Source organism: Bombina bombina, chromosome 3, assembly GCF_027579735.1.
Source record: "Bombina bombina isolate aBomBom1 chromosome 3, aBomBom1.pri, whole genome shotgun sequence".
Taxonomy (NCBI): domain Eukaryota; kingdom Metazoa; phylum Chordata; class Amphibia; order Anura; family Bombinatoridae; genus Bombina; species Bombina bombina.
The window spans coordinates 190495897-190518661 of NC_069501.1; the positions used below are offsets into that span (position 1 = coordinate 190495897).

At 41.3% G+C, this 22765-nt stretch overlaps 1 protein-coding gene and 1 non-coding gene across 2 annotated transcripts in view; both read left to right on the forward strand.

Annotated features, from left to right (window-relative positions):
* Positions 1-22765, forward strand: part of DCBLD2 (discoidin, CUB and LCCL domain containing 2) — a gene marked incomplete in the record, with an annotated part of 427429 nt that overhangs the window by 188438 nt on the left and 216226 nt on the right. The window contains 2 exon segments of the mRNA XM_053705206.1: positions 12992-13109; positions 13357-13397. Of these exon segments, the coding sequence (XP_053561181.1) occupies positions 12992-13109; positions 13357-13397 (159 nt within the window).
* On the forward strand, positions 13438-13509 carry TRNAE-UUC (transfer RNA glutamic acid (anticodon UUC)). Its single transcript has one exon. It is a non-coding gene; the product is annotated as a tRNA-Glu (tRNA).

Sequence of the window (22765 nt, forward strand, 5' to 3'; positions counted from 1 at the left end):
CAGATAGACTGTGTTCTGTATGCGGGGAAGCCAAGGTTCCTTCTCATTTAAATAGATGTGATTTATGTGACACAAAATTTAGAGAAAATGATGCCCAAGATGATTCCTCAAGTGAGGGGAGTAAGCATGGTACTGCATCATCCCCTCCTTCGTCTACGCCAGTCTTGCCCACACAGGAGGCCCCTAGTACATCTAGTGCGCCAATACTCCTTACTATGCAACAATTAACGGCTGTAATGGATAATTCTATCAAAAACATTTTAGCCAAAATGCCCACTTATCAGCGAAAGCGCGACTGCTCTGTTTTAGAAAATACTGAAGAGCATGAGGACGCTGATGATATTGGTTCTGAAGTGCCCCTACACCAGTCTGAGGGGGCCAGGGAGGTTTTGTCTGAGGGAGAAATTTCAGATTCAGGGAAAATTTCTCAACAAGCTGAACCTGATGTGATTACATTCAAATTTAAATTGGAACATCTCCGCGCTCTGCTTAAGGAGGTGTTATCTACTCTGGATGATTGTGAGAATTTGGTCATTCCAGAGAAATTATGTAAGATGGACAAGTTCCTAGAGGTCCCGGGGCCCCCCGAAGCTTTTCCTATACCCAAGCGGGTGGCGGACATTGTAAACAAAGAATGGGAAAGGCCCGGCATTCCTTTTGTCCCTCCCCCTATATTTAAGAAATTGTTTCCTATGGTCGACCCCAGAAAGGACTTATGGCAGACAGTCCCCAAGGTCGAGGGGGCGGTTTCTACTCTAAACAAACGCACTACTATCCCTATAGAAGATAGTTGTGCTTTCAAAGATCCTATGGATAAAAAAATTAGAGGGTTTGCTTAAAAAGATGTTTGTTCAGCAAGGTTACCTTCTACAACCAATTTCATGCATTGTTCCTGTCACTACAGCAGCGTGTTTCTGGTTCGATGAACTAGAAAAGTCGCTCAATAAAGATTCTTCTTATGAGGAGATTATGGACAGAATTCATGCTCTCAAATTGGCTAACTCTTTTACTTTAGACGCCACTTTGCAATTGGCTAGATTAGCGGCGAAAAATTCTGGGTTTGCTATTGTGGCGCGCAGAGCGCTTTGGCTAAAATCTTGGTCAGCGGATGCGTCTTCCAAGAACAAATTGCTTAACATTCCTTTCAAGGGGAAAACGCTGTTTGGCCCTGACTTGAAAGAGATTATTTCTGATATCACTGGGGGTAAGGGCCACGCCCTTCCTCAGGATAGGTCTTTCAAGGCTAAAAATAAACCAAATTTTCGTCCCTTTCGCAGAAACGGACCAGCCCCAAGTGCTACATCCTCTAAGCAAGAGGGTAATACTTCTCAAGCCAAGCCAGCCTGGAGGCCAATGCAAGGCTGGAACAAAGGTAAGCAGGCCAAGAAACCTGCCACTGCTACCAAGACAGCATGAGATGTTGGCCCCCGATCCGGGACCGGATCTGGTGGGGGGCAGACTTTCTCTCTTCGCTCAGGCTTGGGCAAGAGATGTTCTGGATCCTTGGGCGCTAGAAATAGTCTCCCAAGGTTATCTTCTGGAATTCAAGGGGCTTCCCCCAAGGGGGAGGTTCCACAGGTCTCAATTGTCTTCAGACCACATTAAAAGACAGGCATTCTTACATTGTGTAGAAGACCTGTTAAAAATGGGAGTGATTCATCCTGTTCCATTAGGAGAACAAGGGATGGGATTCTACTCCAATCTGTTCATAGTTCCCAAAAAAGAGGGAACATTCAGACCAATCTTAGATCTCAAGATCCTAAACAAGTTTCTCAAGGTTCCATCGTTCAAAATGGAAACCATTCGGACAATTCTTCCTTCCATCCAGGAAGGTCAATTCATGACCACGGTGGATTTAAAGGATGCGTATCTACATATTCCTATCCACAAGGAACATCATCGGTTCCTAAGGTTCGCCTTTCTGGACAAGCATTACCAGTTTGTGGCACTTCCATTCGGATTAGCCACTGCTCCAAGAATTTTCACAAAGGTACTAGGGTCCCTTCTAGCGGTGCTACGACCAAGGGGCATTGCAGTAGTACCTTACTTGGACGACATACTGATTCAAGCGTCGTCCCTACCACAAGCAAAGGCTCATACGGACATTGTCCTGGCCTTTCTCAGATCTCACGGGTGGAAAGTGAACGTAGAAAAAAGTTCTCTATCTCCGTCAACAAGAGTTCCCTTCTTGGGAACAATAATAGACTCCTTAGAAATGAGGATTTTTCTGACAGAGGCCAGAAAATCAAAACTTCTAAGCTCTTGTCAAGTACTTCATTCTGTTCCTCTTCCTTCCATAGCGCAGTGCATGGAAGTAATAGGTTTGATGGTCGCGGCAATGGACATAGTTCCTTTTGCGCGAATTCATCTGAGACCATTACAACTGTGCATGCTCAGTCAGTGGAATGGGGATTATACAGACTTGTCTCCGACGATACAAGTAGATCAGAGGACCAGAGATTCACTCCGTTGGTGGCTGACCCTGGACAACCTGTCACAGGGGATGAGCTTCCGCAGACCAGAGTGGGTCATTGTCACGACCGACGCCAGTCTGGTGGGCTGGGGCGCGGTCTGGGAACTCCTGAAAGCTCAGGGTCTTTGGTCTCGGGAAGAATCTCTTCTCCCGATAAATATTCTGGAACTGAGAGCGATATTCAATGCTCTCAAGGCTTGGCCTCAGCTAGCAAAGGCCAAATTCATACGGTTTCAATCGGACAACATGACGACTGTTGCGTATATCAACCATCAGGGGGGAACAAGGAGTTCCCTGGCGATGGAAGAAGTGACCAAAATCATTCAATGGGCGGAGACTCACTCCTGCCACTTGTCTGCAATCCACATCCCAGGAGTGGAAAATTGGGAAGCGGATTTTCTGAGTCGTCAGACATTTCATCCGGGGGAGTGGGAACTCCATCCGGAAATCTTTGCCCAAATTACTCAATTGTGGGGCATTCCAGACATGGATCTGATGGCCTCTCGTCAGAACTTCAAGGTTCCTTGCTACGGGTCCAGATCCAGGGATCCCAAGGCGACTCTAGTAGATGCACTAGTAGCACCTTGGACCTTCAACCTAGCTTATGTATTCCCACCGTTTCCTCTCATCCCCAGGCTGGTAGCCAGGATCAATCAGGAGAGGGCATCGGTGATCTTGATAGCTCCTGCGTGGTCACGCAGGACTTGGTATGCAGACCTGGTGAATATGTCATCGGCTCCACCATAGAAGCTACCTTTGAGACGGGACCTTCTTGTTCAAGGTCCGTTCGAACATCCGAATCTGGCCTCACTCCAACTGACTGCTTGGAGATTGAACGGTTGATTTTATCAAAGCGAGGGTTCTCAGATTCTGTCATTGATACTCTTGTTCAGGCCAGAAAGCCTGTAACTAGAAAAATCTACCATAAAATATGGAAAAAATATATCTGTTGGTGTGAATCTAAAGGATTCCCATGGAACAAGATAAAAATTCCTAAGATTCTATCCTTTCTTCAAGAAGGTTTGGAGAAAGGATTATCTGCAAGTTCTTTGAAGGGACAGATTTCTGCTTTATCTGTTTTACTTCACAAAAAGCTGGCGGCTGTGCCAGATGTTCAAGCTTTTGTTCAGGCTCTGGTTAGAATCAAGCCTGTTTACAAACCTTTGACTCCTCCTTGGAGTCTCAATTTAGTTCTTTCAGTTCTTCAGTGGGTTCCGTTTGAACCCTTACATTCCGTAGATATTAAGTTATTATCTTGGAAAGTTTTGTTTTTGGTTGCAATTTCTTCTGCTAGAAGAGTTTCAGAGTTATCTGCTCTGCAGTGTTCTCCTCCTTATCTGGTGTTCCATGCAGATAAGGTGGTTTTGCGTACTAAACCTGGTTTTCTTCCGAAAGTTGTTTCTAACAAAAACATTAACCAGGAGATAGTCGTGCCTTCTTTGTGTCCGAATCCAGTTTCAAAGAAGGAACGTTTGTTGCACAATTTGGATGTAGTTCGTGCTCTAAAATTCTATTTAGATGCTACAAAGGATTTCAGACAAACATCTTCCTTGTTTGTTGTTTATTCTGGTAAAAGGAGAGGTCAAAAAGCAACTTCTACCTCTCTCTCTTTTTGGCTTAAAAGCATCATCAGATTGGCTTACGAGACTGCCGGACGGCAGCCTCCTGAAAGAATCACAGCTCATTCCACTAGGGCCGTGGCTTCCACATGGGCCTTCAAGAACGAGGCTTCTGTTGATCAGATATGTAAGGCAGCGACTTGGTCTTCACTGCACACTTTTACTAAATTTTACAAATTTGATACTTTTGCTTCTTCTGAGGCTATTTTTGGGAGAGAGGTTTTGCAAGCCGTGGTGCCTTCCATCTAGGTGACCTGATTTGCTCCCTCCCATCATCCGTGTCCTAAAGCTTTGGTATTGGTTCCCACAAGTAAGGATGACGCCGTGGACCGGACACACCTATGTTGGAGAAAACAGAATTTATGTTTACCTGATAAATTACTTTCTCCAACGGTGTGTCCGGTCCACGGCCCGCCCTGGTTTTTTAATCAGGTCTGATAATTTATTTTCTTTAACTACAGTCACCACGGTATCATATGATTTCTCCTATGCAAATATTCCTCCTTTACGTCGGTCGAATGACTGGGGAAGGCGGAGCCTAGGAGGGATCATGTGACCAGCTTTGCTGGGCTCTTTGCCATTTCCTGTTGGGGAGGAGAATATCCCACAAGTAAGGATGACGCCGTGGACCGGACACACCGTTGGAGAAAGTAATTTATCAGGTAAACATAAATTCTGTTTTTATCCCTCCCTCTCTAGTGACTCTTGCGTGGAAGATCCACATCTTGGGTAGTCATTATCCCATACGTCACTAGCTCATGGACTCTTGCTAATTACATGAAAGAAAACATAATTTATGTAAGAACTTACCTGATAAATTCATTTCTTTCATATTAGCAAGAGTCCATGAGGCCCACCCTTTTTGTGGTGGTTATGATTTTTTTGTATAAAGCACAGTTATTCCAATTCCTTATTTTTTATGCTTTCGCACTTTTTTCTTATCACCCCACTTCTTGGCTATTCGTTAAACTGATTTGTGGGTGTGGTGAGGGGTGTATTTATAGGCATTTTGAGGTTTGGGAAACTTTGCCCCTCCTGGTAGGAATGTATATCCCATACGTCACTAGCTCATGGACTCTTGCTAATATGAAAGAAATGAATTTATCAGGTAAGTTCTTACATAAATTATGTTATTTTACTTATATTTGCCATGAGTCAGGTCTATTTGTATTTCCCTTTGCAGTCTAAACAGTTTCAGTATAGGAATCATGTTTGGGAAGTTTTTTTAAACTTTTTTCTTACCTGGGAAGTCTTTTTCTAATTTGACTCTTATTCTTTTCGCGGGCAAATCTAGGCTCGCAAGGGTGCAAAGTGCTGTTTTTTTTATTGCGTCATTCTTGGTGCAAAATTTTGTCATTACCTGCGTCTTTGTTGACGCTAGCTGTGTTGGTTTTGCGCCAAAAATTTTTAACTTCCTTTTGCGTAATGCGTCATTCTTGGCACCAAAATTTAGTTATTTTACCCCTTTCCCTCTATTGCTCGCTGTTTTCATGAATTTTGAAAGCCATTATGCCTGCTTTTTTATTTCATTTTTTGTTTTAAAAAAATTTATATATATACATACACATATACATACAGTTGTGCTTATAAGTTTACATACCCTGGCAGAATTTATGATTTCTTGGCCATTTTTCTGAGAATATGAATGATAACACAAAACCTTTTCTTTCACTCATGGTTAGTGTTTGGCTGAAGCCATTTATTATCAATCAACTGTGTTTACTCTTTTTAAATCATAATGACAACAAACTACCCAAATGACCCTGATCAAAAGTTTACATTCCCCAGTTCTTAATACAGTGTAAGTTCAGTCGCCATTTCTTGGGCTTTTTCAGAATGAAGCTTCGGTTGATCAAATTTGCAAATCCGTTATTTGGTCTTTGCATATTTTTATTGTTTTTACCATTTTTATGTATTTTGCTTCTTCTGAAGCAGTCTTTTGTAGAAAAGTTCTTCAGGCAGCTTTCTCAGTTTGATTCTACTCTTTTTATTTTAAGTTTTTTTTTAAGAAAATCTTGATTATTGTGTGGATTTAATTTCTCAGTGGAAATAGCTGTTGTTGTTGTTGTTGTTGTTTTTGTTGTTTTATCCCTCCCTTTCTAGTGACTCTTCTGTGGACTTCCACATCTTGGGTATTTTCTATCCCATACGTCACTAGCTCATGGACTCTTGCCAATGACATGAAAGAAAACATAATTTATGTAAGAACTTACCAGATTCATTTCTTTCATATTGGCAAGAGTCCATGAGGCCCACCCTTTTTTATGGTGGTTATGTTTTTTTGTTTTTTTTATAAAAGCACAATTGTATTTCCAGTTCCTCTCTTTGTATGCTTTTCTCCAACATAGGTGTGTCCGGTCCACGGCGTCATCCTTACTTGTGGGATATTCTCTTCCCCAACAGGAAATGGCAAAGAGTCCCAGCAAAGCTGGTCACATGATCCCTCCTAGGCTCCGCCTACCCCAGTCATTCTCTTTGCCGTTGCACAGGCAACATCTCCACGGAGATGGTTAAGAGTTTTTTGGTGTTTAAATGTAGTTTTTATTCTTCAATCAAGTGTTTGTTATTTTAAAATAGTGCTGGTATGTACTATTTACTCTGAAACAGAAAAGAGATGAAGATTTCTGTTTGTAAGAGGAAGATGATTTTAGCAGACGTTACTAAAATCGATTGCTGTTTCCACACAGGACTGTTGAGATGAAGTAACTTCAGTTGGGGGAAACAGTTGGCAGACTTTTCTGCTTGAGGTATGACTGGCCATATTTCTAACAAGACTATGTATTGCTGGAAGGCTGTCATTTCCCCTTATGGGGACCGGTAAGCCATTTTCTTAGATTAAGTAAAAGAATAAAGGGCTTCATAAGGGCTTAAAAAACTGGTAGACATTTTTCTGGGCTAAAACGATTACTTTGCTAAGCATATTTTGCAGATTCTAACTCTTAATAGTTATTATAATCTTGGGGATTGTTTAGAAAAACGGCAGGCACTGTGTTGGACACCTTTTTCAGATGGGGGCCTTTTCTAGTTATAGACAGAGCCTCATTTTCGCGCCACTAATGCGCAGTTGTTTTTGGAGAGCAAGGCATGCAGACGCATGTGTGAGGAGCTAAGAACCACTGAAAAAGCTTATAGAAGGCGTCATTTGGTATCGTATTCCCCTCTGGGCTTGGTTGGGTCTCAGCAAAGCAGATAGCTGGGACTGTATAGGGGTTAAATGTAAAAACGGCTCCGGTTCCGTTAATTTAAGGGTTAAAGTTTTGAAATTTGGTGTGCAATACTTTTAATGCTTTAAGACACTGTGGTGAAATTTTGGTGAATTTTGAACAATTCCTTCATACTTTTTCACATATTCAGTAATAAAGTGTGTTCAGTTTGAAATTTAAAGTGACAGTAACGGTTTTATTTTAAACCGTTTTTTGTGCTTTGTTGACAAGTTTAAGCCTGTTTAACATGTCTGTACCATCAGATAAGCTATGTTCTATATGTATGAAAACTTAAGGTTTCTCCCCATTTAAATTTATGTGATAATTGTGCCATAGTGTCCAAACAAGGTAGGGACAACGATGCCACAGATAATGATATTGCCCAAGATGATTCCTCAAATGAGGGGAGTAAGCATGATACTACATCATCCCCTTCTGTGTCTACACCAGTTTTGCCCACACAAGAGGCCCCTAGTACATCTAGTGCGCCAATTCTTATTACCATGCAACAATTAACGGCTGTAATGGATAACTCTATAGCAAACATTTTATCCAAAATGCCTACTTATCGGAGAAAGCACTATTGCTCTGTTTTAAACACTGAAGAGCAAGAGGACGCTGATGATAACTGTTCTGACATACCCTCACACCAATCTGAAGGGGCCAGGAGGTAGGTTTTGTCTGAGGGAGAAATCTCAGATTCAGGAAAAATTTCTCAACAAGCTGAACCTGATGTTGTAACATTTAAATTTAAATTAGAACATCTCCGCGCACTGCTTAAGGAGGTTTTATCTACTCTGGATGATTGTGACAATTTGGTCATTCCAGAGAAATTATGTAAGATGGACAAGTTCCTAGAGGTTCCGGTGCCCCCCGATGCCTTTCCTATACCCAAGCGGGTGGCGGACATAGTAAATAAGGAGTGGGAAAGGCCCGGCATACCTTTTGTTCCCCCCCCTATATTTAAGAAATTATTTCCTATAGTCGACCCCAGAAAGGACTTATGGCAGACAGTCCCCAAGGTCGAGGGGGCGGTTTCTACTCTAAACAAACGCACTACTATTCCTATCGAAGATAGTTGTGCTTTCAAAGATCCTATGGATTAAAAATTAGAGGGTTTGCTTAAAAAGATGTTTGCTCAGCAAGGTTACCTTCTACAACCAATTTCATGCATTGTTCCTGTCACTACGGCAGCGTGTTTCTGGTTCGAGGAACTAGAAAAGTCGCTCAATAAAGAATCTTCGTATGAGGAGGTTATGGACAGAGTTCAAGCACTTAAATTGGCTAACTCTTTTATTTTAGATGCCGCTTTGCAATTAGCTAGATTAGCGGCGAAAAATTCAGGGTTTGCTATCGGGGCGCGCAGAGCGCTTTGGCTAAAGTCTTGGTCAGCGGATGTGTCTTCCAAGACAAAATTGCTTAACATCCCTTTCAAGGGTAAAACACTATTTGGACCTGATTTGAAAGAGATTATTTCAGACATCACCGGGGGAAAGGGCCACGCCCTCCCTCAGGATAGGTCTTTTAAGGCTAAAAATAAGCTTAATTTTCGTCGCTTTCGCAGAAACGGACCAGCCTCTAACTCTACATCCTCTAAGCAAGAGGGTAATACTTCTCAACCCAAACCAGCATGGAGACCAATGCAAGGCTGGAACAAGGGTAAGCAGGCCAAGAAGCCTACCACTGCTACCAAAACAGCATGAAGGGATGGCCCCCGATCCGGGACCGGATCTGGTTTGGGGCAGACTTTCTCTCTTTGCTCAGGCTTGGGCAAGAGATGTTCAGGATCCTTGGGCGCTAGAAATAGTTTCTCAAGGTTATCTCCTGGAATTCAAGGAACTACCCCAAAGGGGAAGTTTCCACAGGTCTCTATCTTCAAACCAGATAAAAAGACAGGCATTCTTACATTGTGTAGAAGACCTGTTAAAGATGGGAGTAATTCATCCAGTTCCAATAAGAGAACAAGGGATGGGTTTTTATTCCAACCTGTTCATAGTTCCCAAAAAAGAGGGAACATTCAGACCAATTTTAGATCTCAAGATCCTAAACAAATTTCTCAGGGTTCCATCATTCAAAATGGAAACCATTCGAACGATACTTCCCACCATCCAGGAAAGTCAATTTATGACCACCGTGGATTTAAAGGATGCGTACCTACATATTCCTATCCACAAGGAACATCATCAGTTCCTAAGGTTCGCTTTTCTGGACAAGCATTACCAGTTTGTGGCACTTCCATTCGGATTAGCCACTGCTCCGAGAATTTTCACAAAGGTACTAGGGTCCCTTCTAGCGGTTCTAAGACCAAGGGGCATTGCAGTAGTACCTTACTTGGACGACATCCTGATTCAAGCGTCGTCTCTGTCAAAAGCAAAGGCTCATACGGACATCGTCCTAGCCTTTCTCAGATCTCACGGATGGAAGGTGAACAAAGAAAAAAGTTCTCTGTCCCCGTCAACAAGAGTTCCCTTCTTGGGAACGATAATAGATTCCTTAGAAATGTAGATTTTTCTGACAGAGGTCAGAAAATCAAATATTCTAAGCTCTTGTCAAGTACTTCATTCTGTTCTTCGTCCTTCCATAGCGCAGTGCATGGAAGTAATAGGATTGATGGTTGCTGCAATGGACATAGTTCCTTTTGCACGAATTCATCTAAGACCATTACAACTTCGCATGCTCAGACAGTGGAATGGGGATTATACAGACTTGTCTCCGACGATTCAAGTAGATCAAAAGACCAGAGATTCACTCCGTTGGTGGCTGACCCTGGACAATCTGTCACAGGGAATGAGCTTCCGCAGACCAGAGTGGGTCATTGTCACGACCGACGCCAGCCTGGTGGGCTGGGGCGCGGTCTGGGAACCCCTGAAAGCTCAGGGCCTATGGTCTCGGGAAGAGTCTCTTCTCCCGATAAACATTCTGGAACTGAGAGCGATATTCAATGCTCTCAAAGCTTGGCCTCAACTAGCAAAGGCTCAATTATGGGGCATTCCAGACATGGATCTGATGGCGTCTCGTCAGAACTTCAAGGTTCCTTGCTACGGGTCCAGATCCAGGGATCCCAAGGCGACTCTAGTGGATGCACTAGTAGCGCCTTGGACCTTCAACCTAGCTTATGTGTTCCCACCATTTCCTCTCATTCCCAGGCTGGTAGCCAGGATCAATCAGGAGAGGGCTTCGGTAATCTTGATAGCTCCTGCGTGGCCACGCAGGACTTGGTATGCAGACCTGGTGAATATGTCATCGGCTCCACCATGGAAGCTACCTTTGAGACAGGACCTTCTTGTTCAAGGTCCATTCGAACATCCGAATCTGGCTTCCCTCCAACTGACGGCTTGGAGATTGAAAGCTTAATTTTATCAAAGCGTGGGTTTTCAGATTCTGTAATAGATACTCTGATTCAGGCTAGAAAGCCTGTAACTAGAAAAATTTACCATAAAATATGGAAAAAATATATCTATTGGTGTGAATCTAAAGGATTCCCTTGGAACAAGATAAAAATTCCTAAGATTCTTTCCTTTCTACAAGAAGGTTTGGAGAAAGGATTATCTGCAAGTTCTCTGAAGGGACAGATCTCTGCTTTATCTGTTTTACTTCACAAAAGACTGGCAGCTGTGCCAGATGTTCAAGCATTTGTTCAGGCTCTGGTTAGGATCAAGCCTGTTTACAGACCTTTGACTCCTCCCTGGAGTCTAAATTTAGTTCTTTCAGTTCTTCAAGGGGTTCCGTTTGAACCCTTACATTCCGTAGATATTAAGTTATTATCTTGGAAAGTTTTGTTTTTGGTTGCAATTTCTTCTGCTAGAAGAGTTTCAGAGTTATCTGCTCTGCAGTGTTCTCCTCCTTATCTGGTGTTTTACGCAGATAAGGTGGTTTTGCGTACTAAGCCTGGTTTTCTTCCTAAAGTTGTTTCTAACAAAAATATTAACCAGGAGATAGTTGTTCCTTCTTTGTGTCCGAATCCAGTTTCAAAGAAGGAACGTTTGCTACACAATTTGGACGTAGTCCGTGCTCTAAAGTTCTATTTAGAGGCTACTAAGGATTTCAGACAAACATCTTCCTTGTTTGTTGTTTATTCTGGTAAAAGGAGAGGTCAAAAAGCGACTTCTACCTCTCTTTCTTTCTTTTTGGCTTAAAAGCATTATCAGATTGGCTTATGAGACTGCCGGACGGCAGCCTCCTGAAAGAATCACAGCTCACTCTACTAGGGCTGTGGCTTCCACATGGGCCTTCAAGAACGAGGCTTTTGTTGATCAGATATGTAAGGCAGCGACTTGGTCTTCACTGCACACTTTTGCCAAATTTTACAAATTTGATACTTTTGCTTCTTCGGAGGCTATTTTTGGGAGAAAGGTTTTGCAAACTGTGGTGCCTTCCGTTTAGGTGACCTGATTTGCTCCCTCCCTTCATCCGTGTCCTAAAGCTTTGGTATTGGTTCCCACAAGTAAGGATGACGCCGTGGACCGGACACACCTATGTTGGAAAAAACAGAATTTATGCTTACCTGATAAATTACTTTCTCCAACGGTGTGTCCGGTCCACGGCCCGCCCTGGTTTTTTTAATCAGGTCTGATGAATTATTTTCTCTAACTACAGTCACCACGGTATCATATGATTTCTCCTATGCATATTTCCTCCTGTCCGTCGGTCGAATGACTGGGGTAGGCGGAGCCTAGGAGGGATCATGTGACCAGCTTTGCTGGGACTCTTTGCCATTTCCTGTTGGGGAAGAGAATATCCCACAAGTAAGGATGACGCCGTGGACCGGACACACCGTTGGAGAAAGTAATTTATCAGGTAAGCATAAATTCTGTTTTTTTTTTTACTCATTTTTGTTATCCCCTCACTACTTGGCTATCTCTTAAACTGAGTTGTGGGTGTGGTGGGAGGCATATTTATAGGCATTTGAGGTTTGGGAAACTTTGCCCCCTCCTGGTAGGAATGTATATCCCATACGTCAATAGCTCATGGACTCTTGTCAATATGAAAGAAATTAATTTATCAGGTAAGTTCTTACATAAATTGTTTTTTTGGGTTTGTCTTAGAATCAATAACTCTTGTGAATGCAATAACTTTTAAATTTTCAGTTTTGACTAATCTGATCACTCTTACATGCTTTGTTACATTTATTATGTATTTGGAATGAGTCTGTACTATTTTCTTTGAACAGTTTGAAGTTCCCTACATTATTTCCCCCTAATTCCTCAATTACTTAATTGTATTTAGCCACATTGGTGAGAATTTGTTATAAACATGTGGTATGTGTTGTGTATATTTACTTACTGTTTTAAATGTTCTTCATTTATTCTCTGTGTTTTTATTTTAGAATAATTTGTCCCAATGTATGCTAAAAGATTTAAATCGGTGAATTTTGCTTTTTTTAAATTAAAAGCTTTGGTAGAACTCTTAATACTGCTCATAGAAAGTTATTTCAAAGATGACCATGTTATGATCAATGTTACCTAAATGTTCTGTCACTTCTATGTTTGATATTATTTCTGTATTATTTGATAGCACTAAATATATTATAGATTTATTTCTAGATATACAATATCAAAATACAGCAGCACTTTCAGCAATAGAGTCACAGGGCCAAAAATTAGTAAAAAAAATACCTTTATTTAAACATGTTTAAAATAGTACACAGCTCCAAACTCCCTGACTAGTTTCGTGCTCAGTTGAGCACTTAATCATAGGGCTACACCGGCCGTTCTCATTCAGCAAGCACCACTGTTACCTGTCAGCTGCATGGATCAGTCCGCCTCTGCTCACTGATTGCGCCGGAACTACCGTGTCTGTAGCAGCCTGGTTGATGTATATTTATTTCTAGATGGCTTCTCTATTAATTGTGACATGTTTTTATCTTTTAGCATATTTAAAAATCTATCCCTTTTAGTTGTATTGCTAGTTTTATTGGCTCAATTGTCCTCTCTCTCCCTTTTATTTTCTCTGTTTTATTTTCTCTTCCGCTCTCATGCTTCTATAATTTGTATAAATCATTATCTAGTCATAATATAAGCTAAATAATAATAATGGCAATGTTCTGCTTTTATCCATACAGGGGCCCATTGTCTTCAAGTTTGTTCACATTCAAGACATTTGGTACGTACTACTCAAGGAATTTTATTATTTTTTTTGACGTTCCCATATGGTCTAGCGGCTAGGATTCCTGGTTTTCTCCCAGGCGGCCCGGGTTCAACTCCCGGTATGGGAATTAAAGATTTTTCTCTTCTGTTTGTGTTTTTTTTTTTTTTTTTTTTTTTTTTAACTTTCCGTACAGAAATTACTATACTAATATAAACTTTGATAAAATAAAAAAATGTTTTACATTTTCTAAGCTAAGAACTAACTGGTCCTTTTAAAAGGCAGATCATCTTAAGGGTTCATAATTTTTATATTTGTCAGAACTACAATTTAAAAGTCTTCTAACAAATGTTAACCAATAACATCTAGTTGCTAAATAAATACATGCACTCAAGAATATCTGGAAATGTCTATTTTATCCTGAGGGTTAAGTAAAATAACAGATACAGATGGATTAGAACTGCAATGTAATGAGTGTCAATTGTAGTAATTCTCTATGCAAAAATAGAGAATTATCAATTGTTAAATATTAAATAATGGCTGCTATGTCTCTTATGGTGCAAAGTAATTGCCAGATAACACAGTTCTAAAATTACAATGCAATATAAATACCTCATAAATTCATACCTTCCTCCCTTTTTAAGACTGCTGCAAGTAATCCTCATCCTCTGCCCAGAGGCAGAACTTTTTTTCATTTTCTGCGCTGAGAATTTTTTAGTGAAAATTTTTCTGCAGTGTCTCTAAGGAGCCGATGTTGCTGTGTTTGTTGCCCTTACTCGGTGTGCATGAGGACAGGTTCATGTACAGCCTCACTGATGTCTGTTGTACGTTCCCACAGTGCCAGTCTGCCTGGGAACCTGCTCTACTGTACTGCTGGGGTATATATGCTTATTTCTTTTACAAAGATATGACGAGTCCACGGATTTCATCCTTACTTGTGGGATATTAACCTCCTGCTAACAGGAAGTGGCAAAGAGCACCACAGCAGAGCTGTATATATAGCCCCTCCCTTCCCCTCCACCCCCAGTCATTCTCTTTGCCTGTGTTATACTAGGAAGAGGTAAAGTGAGGTGTTAGTTTTAGTTTCCTCAATCAAGAAGTTTTTTATTTTAAATGGTACCGGTGAGTACTATTTTCCTCAGGGGGATATGGAAGAAGTTTCTTTCATGTAATTAGCAAGAGTCCATGAGCTAGTGACGTATGGGATATACATTCCTACCAGGAGGGGCAAAGTTTCCCAAACCTCAAAATGCCTATAAATACACCCCTCACCACACCCACAATTCAGTTTTACAAACTTTGCCTCCGATGGAGGTGGTGAAGTAAGTTTGTGCTAGATAAACTTTATTTTGGGTGTGGATTATTTTCAGCAGGAATTGGCTGTCTTTATTTTATCCCTCCCTCTCTAGTGACTCTTGTGTGGAAAGATCCACATCTTGGGTAATCATTATCCCATACGTCACTAGCTCATGGACTCTTGCTAATTACATGAAAGAAAACATAATTTATGTAAGAACTTACCTGATAAATTCATTTCTTTCATATTAGCAAGAGTCCATGAGGCCCGCCCTTTTTTTGTGGTGGTTATGATTTTTGTATAAAGCACAATTATTCCAATTCCTTATTTTATATGCTTTCGCACTTTTTTATCACCCCACTTCTTGGCTATTCGTTAAACTGAATTGTGGGTGTGGTGAGGGGTGTATTTATAGGCATTTTGAGGTTTGGGAAACTTTGCCCCTCCTGGTAGGAATGTATATCCCATACGTCACTAGCTCATGGACTCTTGCTAATATGAAAGAAATGAATTTATCAGGTAAGTTCTTACATAAATTATGTTTTTCTGCCCTGAGGTTGATGATCTTAGCAGACGTAACTAAGATCCACATTGGTTCCCACAGAGTGCTGAAGGTAGTGTAAGAAATCTTCAGAGTGGAGAACAGCTGCATGCTATAAGCATTGAGGTATGTTCAGTCTTTTTTTTCTGAGGAGACCTGTTATATCAGAATGGCTGACATTTTATTCTTTGCTATAAAAGGGGTTAAAGTGGACCTGGTTTTAAAGGAAAAAGCTGTTACTTTAAATCCTTTATATAAACGTTTTTGTGACATATTGGGTGCTTGTAAAGGACACTGGGAGAGGCAGCTTGTTATTTTATTTTGTTTTATAAAGGGCTGCAGCATTATGAGGTTGTTTTTTAGGGGGACCACTTGGTGTTTTGTCTTAACCGCTTCCTATGCGGTATTATGGATTTGTTTGTGATCGCCCTTAATGGGTGGGGCCTATTTTTCGCACGCTCCATGGCGCAGTACATTTTGGCTCAGTAGGCAACAGGCATGAGCTCCGGTTAGGCCTAAACTTATGCTCTGATGACCGGATCGTGGTAGTCTCGTTATCAAGTACTTTAAGGGCAGGTAGGTCCTGATAAGGTTATTTTTGCCTTTTGCTCTTAGGTGCAATAATTTTTGGGCACATTAATTATGTGTTTCTAATCGGATTTCGTTATTTAGCTTTTATAGCAGTTTTGGAAAAATTGTATACTTTTTTATTTTTTAAAGGCACAGTACATTTTTTTGTAAAAATTGTTCAAAGTGTTTAACAACTTTTTAAGATTATTGTTAACATGTCTGACATTGAGGATACTAATTGTTCTATGTGTTTAGAAGCCATTCTGGAACCCCCACTTACGTTGTGAACCTCTTGTACTGAAAGGGCCTTACAATGTAAGAAGCATATTTTAAGTAAAGAAAGTATGCCTAAGGATAATTCTCCCCAAAGTGTCTCAACCTTTAACACCCACACAAGCAACGCCACGCCAAGTACTTCTAGTGCGTCTAATGCTTTTACTCTGCAGGAAATGGCTGCAGTTATGTCAACTACTCTTACAGAGGTATTATCCAAATTACCAGTGTTACAGGGTAAACGCAGTAGGTCAGGTATTAATGTAAATACTGAATCCTCTGATGCTTTATTAGCTATTTCCGATGTACCCTCACAGTGTTCTGAGTTGGGGGTTAGGGAATTGCTGTCTGAGGGTGAACTTTCAGACCCAGGAAATAGATTCGGACGTTATGTCATTTAAATTTAAGCTTGAACACCTACGTCTGTTACTTAGGGAGGTTTTTAGCGACTCTGGATGATTGTGACCCTATTATAATACCACCAGAGAAATTGTGTAAGATGGACAAATATCTAGAGGTGCCTACTTAAACTGATGTTTTTCTGGTTCCTAAAAGAATTTCGTAAATTGTTAAAAAGGAATGGGATAGACCAGGTATACCGTTCTCTCCTCCTACTTTTAAGAAAGTGTTTTCCATATCAGACACCATTTAGGACTTGTGGCAAACGGTCCCTAAGGTGGAGGGAGCTATATCTACTTTGGCTAAGCGTACAACTATACCTATTGAGGATAGTTGTGCTTTCAAAGACCCTATGGATAAAAAATTAGAGGGTCTTCTAAAGAAATTATTTATTTATCAAGGTTTCCTTTTACAACCTATGGCTTGCATTATTCCAGTAACTACTGCAGCAGCTTTTTGGTTTGAAGCTCTAGAAGAGTCTCTGAAGGTTGAGACTCCATTAGATGATATTCTGGATAGAATTAAGGCTCTCAAGCTAGCTAATTATTGTATTACTGATGCTGCTTTTCAAATTGCTTAATTAGCAGCAAAAAATGCAGGTTTTGCCATTCTGGCGCGTAGAGCGTTATGGCTCAAATCTTGGTCTGCTGATGTGTCATCAAAATCTAAGCTTTTGGCTATTCCTTTTAAAGGTAAGACACTATTCAGGCCTGAATTGAAGGAGATCATTTCTGACATTACTGGAGGTAAAGGCCATACCCTACCTCAGGATAAGTCTGTTAAAATGAGGGGTAAACAGAATTTTCGTTCCTTTCGAAACTATAAAGGAGGACCCTCTGCTTCTTCTTCCTCCACAAAGCAGGAAGGGAATTTTGCTCAATCTAAGTCAGTCTGGAGACCCAACCAGACTTGGAATAAAGGTAAACAATCCAAGAAGCCCGCTGCTGTTTCCAAGACAGCATGAAGGGGTGGCCCCCGATCCGGGACCGGATCTGGTAGGGGGCAGACTTTCTTTCTTTGCTCAGGCTTGGGCAAGAGAAGTTCAGGATTCATGGGCACTGGAAATAGTGACCCATGGGTATCAACTAGAATTCAAGGATTTTCTCCCAAGGGGGAGATTTCATCTTTCACGATTATCTGTAGGCCAGATAAAAAGAGAGGCGTTCTTACGCTGTGTAAAAGACTTCTATACCATGGGAGTAATTTGTCCTGTTCCAAAGCCGGAACAGGGACAGGGGTTTTACTCAAATCTTTTTGTAGTTCCCAAAAAAGAAGGAACTTTCAGACCCATTTTAGATCTCAAGTGTCTAAACAAATTTCTCAGAGTCCCATCGTTCAAAATGGAGACTATACGAACAATCCTACCAATGATTCAGGAGTGTCAATATATGACTACCGTGGATGCATACCTTCATATCCCTATTCACAAGGATCATCATCGGTTCTTAAGGTTTGCCTTCCTGGACAAACATTATCAGTTCGTGGCTCTTCCTTTCGGTCTTGCCACTGCACCCAGAATTTTCACAAAGTTTCTAGGGTCTCTTAGCGGTTCTCAGACCGTGGGGCATAGCAGTAGCGCCTTATCTGGACGATATTCTGATTCATGCGTCGAATTATCAATTGACAAAATCTCACACGGACATAGTATTGTCTTTCCTGAGATCTCACGGTTGGAAAGTGAACATAGAAAATAGTTAATTAGTTCCACGGACAAGGGTTCCATTCTTGGGGACTCTTATAGACTCGGTAGACATGAAAATATTTCTGACAGAGGTCAGAAAGACAAAGATTCTGAATACTTGCCGAGCACTTCAGTCCATTCATCGGCAATCAGTGGCTCAGTGCATGGAAGTCATTGGATTAATGGTAGCGGCAATGGATATAATTCCGTTTGCCCGCTTTCATCTCAGACCACTGCAGCTGTGCATGCTCGGACAGTGGAATGGGGATTATGCCAATTTATCTCCTCAGATAAATCTGGATCAAGAGACCAGAGACTCTCTTCTTTGGTGGTTGTCGCCGGATCATCTGTCCCAGGGGACTTGTTTCCGCAGACCCTCGTGGGTGATAGTGACAACGGATGCCAGCCTTCTGCTCTTGGGTGCAGTCTGGAACTCCCTGAAGGCTCAGGGTGTTTGGACTCAGGTGGAGTCTCTACTTCCAATCAATATTCTGGAACTGAGAGCAATATTCAATGCGCTTCAGGAGTGGCCTCAGTTGGCTAAGGCCAAATTCATCAGGTTCCAGTCGGACAACATCACGACTGTGGCATATATCAATCATCGGGGGAACAAGGAGTTCCTGAGCGATGATAGAAGTATCCAAGATAATTCGATGGGCGGAGACCCACTCTTGTTATCTGTCGGCAATCTACATCCCAGGAGTAGAAAATTGGGAAGCGGATTTTCTAAGTCGTCAGACTTTTCATCCGAGGGAGTGGGAACTCCATCCGGAGGTATTTGCCTCACTGATTCTCAGATGGGGCAGACCAGAGTTGGATCTAATGGCGTCTCGACAGAATGCCAAGCTCCCAAGATACGGATCCAGGTCAAGGGATCCACAGGCCGAACTGATAGATGCCCTGGCAGTGCCTTGGAAGTTCAGCCTAGCTTATGTGTTTCCACCATTTACTCTCCTTCCACTCATGATTGCTCGAATCAAACAGGAGAGAGCTTCAGTAATCCTGATAGCGCCTGCGTGGCCACGCAGGGCTTGGTATGCGGAACTAGTGGACATGTCCTCTCTGCCACCGTGGAAACTTCCTTTGAGACAGGACCTTCTCATTCAAGGACCTTTCCAACATCCAAATCTAATTTCTCTGCAGCTGACTGCTTGGAGATTGAACGCTTGATTCTATCTAAGCAAGGATTCTCTGATTCGGTCATTGATACTTTGATACAGGCTCGAAAGCTTGTCACTAGAAAAATCTATCATAAGATATGGCGTAAATATCTTTTTTGGTGTGAATCCAAGGGTTACTCATGGAGTAAAACTAAGATTCCTAGGATTCTGTCTTTTTTGTAAGACTGCGACTTGGTCGTCCCTTCGTACTTTTTCCAAATTTTCCAAATTTGATACTTTTGCTTCTTCTGAGGCTTTTTATTTTTGGAGGTTCTTCAAGCAGTGGTGCTTTCTGTTTAGGTTCCTGTCTTGTCCCTCCCTTTCATCCGTGTACTTTTGCTTTGGTATTGATATCCCACAAGTAAGGATGAAATCCGTGGACTCGTCATATCTTTGTAAAAGAAAAGTAAATTTATGCTTACCTGATAAATTAATTTATTTTACGATATGACGAGTCCACGGCCCACCCTGTTCTTTTTAAGAAAGATTTATTTATTTTTTGTGAACTTCAGTCACCTCTGCACCTTTTAGCCTTTCCTTTTCTCTTCCTAAACCTTCGGCCGAATGACTGAGGGTGGAGGGGAAGGGAGGGGCTAAATATACAGCTCTGCTGTGGTGCTCTTTGCCACTTCCTTTTAGCAGGAGGTTAATATCCCACAAGTAAGGATGAAATCCGTGGACTCGTCATATCGTAAAAGAAAGTAATTTATCAGGTAAGCATAAATTTACTTTTTGGAGGGGCTGCTGATCCATGCTTATATTGCTGATGTATACTATATGCTTCCTAAAGGATGGCACTTAGAAATTGGTATATATAAGACTTGGTACACACACACATACACACACATACACACACACACACACACACAATATAAAAAGTCTACACACCCCTGTTAATATGTCAGGTTTCCGTGATGTAAAAAAATGAGACAAAGATAAATAATTTCAGAACTTTTTCCACCTTTAATGTGACCTATAAAATGTACAACTCAATTGAAAAACAAACTGAAATCTTTTAGGTAAAGGGAAATAAAAAAATAAAAATAAAATATGGTTGCATAAGTGTGAACACCCTTTTATAACTGGGATGTAGCTGTGTTCAGAATTAAGCAATCGCATTCAAAATCATGTTAAATAGGAGTCAGTACACACCTGTCATCATTTAAACTGCCTCTGATTACCCCAAATAAAGTTCAGCTGCTCTAGTTGGTCTTTCCTGACATTTTGTTAGTCGCATCCTACAGCAAAAGCCATGGTCCGCAGAGAGCTTCTAAAGCATCAGAGGTATCTCATTGTTAAAAGGTATGAGTCAGGAGAAGGGTACAAAAGAATTTCCAAGGCATTAGATATACCATGGAACACAGTGAAGACAGTCATCATCAAGTGAAGAAAATATGGTGCAACAGTGACATTACCAAGAACTGGATGTCCCTCCAAAATTGATGAAAAGACGAGAAGAAAACTGGTCTGGGAGGCTACCAAGAGGCCTACAGCAACATTAAAGGAGCTGCAGGAATATCTGGCAAGTACTGGTTGTGTGGTACATGTGACAGCAATCGCCCGTATTCTTCATTTGTCTGGGCTATGGGGTAGAGTGGCAAGACGGAAGCCTTTTCTTACAAAAAAACATCCAAGCCCGGCTAAATTTTACAAAAACACATCTGAAGTTTCCCAAAAGCATGTTGCAAAATTAGTTCTGGTCAAGTGCCAAGTCAAGATGTGCCATGCTGAAAAACTCATATTCAAAAAGAGTGCTGTAATAAAATCAAAAGGTGCTTCAATAAAGTATTAGTTTAAGGGTGTTCACACTTATGCAACCATATTATTTTATTTTTTTATTTCCCTTTACCTAAAAGATTTGTTTGTTTTTCAATTGAGTTGTAAAGTTTATAGGTCACATTAAAGGTGGAAACAGTTCTGAAATGATTTATCTTTGTCTCATTTTTTTACATCACAGAAACCTGACATTTTAACAGGGGTGTGTAGACTTTTTTATATCCACTGTGTGTGTATGTGTGTATGTGTATGTGTATATATATATATATATATATATATATATATATATATATATATATATATATATATATATATATATATATAATGTGTGTGTGTGTATGTATATATGTATGTATATATATATATATATATATATATATATATATATATATATATATATATATATATACACACACACACAGAGAAATGCACTCACAGGAACGAACAACCAGCTCAATACCATTGTTAGCCTGTTCTATGGCGATTTACCACCTGGGTGCAACTTCTTTTAGCCCAGCAATGCTTTTCACAGAGTAGAACTTTCCTGTAGTATATCAGTCTGATCCCGCCTATTACGGTCAGTCCAGCGCCGAAATACCAGGCAATTCCTCTCTGAACAAGGAACACAACAACCCCAGACGATCGTTTCGGCCTTCATTGGGCCTCGTCAGTGAGGTGTAGCAGTATTCCTCTAAGCACACTGAGCAAGGAGTCCACGTCTGGTTTCCCCTTTTTCCCATAGGGAGACTAAATACACACAGAGAGAAATGCACTCACAGGAACGAACAACCAGCTCAATACCATTGTTAGCCTGTTCTATGGCGATTTACCACCTGGGTGCAACTTCTTTTAGCCCAGCAATGCTTTTCACAGAGTAGAACTTTCCTGTAGTATATCAGTCTGATCCCGCCTATTACGGTCAGTCCAGCGCCGAAATACCAGGCAATTCCTCTCTGAACAAGGAACACAGCAACCCCAGACGATCGTTTCGGCCTTCATTGGGCCTCGTCAGTGAGGTGTAGCAGTATTCCTCTAAGCACACTTGAGCAAGGAGTCCACGTCTGGTTTCCCCTTTTTCCCATAGGGAGACTAAATACACACAGAGAGAAATGCACTCACAGGAACGAACAACCAGCTCAATACCATTGTTAGCCTGTTCTATGGCGATTTACCACCTGGGTGCAACTTCTTTTAGCCCAGGTGGTAAATCGCCATAGAACAGGCTAACAATAGTATTGAGCTGGTTGTTCGTTCCTGTGAGTGCATTTCTCTCTGTGTGTATTTAGTCTCCCTATGGGAAAAAGGGGAAACCAGACGTGGACTCCTTGCTCAGTGTGCTTAGAGGAATACTGCTACACCTCACTGACGAGGCCCAATGAAGGCCGAAACGATCGTCTGGGGTTGCTTTGTTCCTTGTTCAGAGAGGAATTGCCTGGTATTTCGGTGCTGGACTGACCGTAATAGGCGGGATCAGACTGATATACTACAGGAAAGTTCTACTCTGTGAAAAGCATTGCTGGGCTAAAAGAAGTTGCACCCAGGTGGTAAATCGCCATAGAACAGGCCAACAATAGTATTGAGCTGGTTGTTCGTTCCTGTGAGTGCATTTCTCTCTGTATTTAGTCTCCCTATGGGAAAAAGGGGAAACCAGACGTGGACTCCTTGCTCAGTGTGCTTAGAGGAATACTG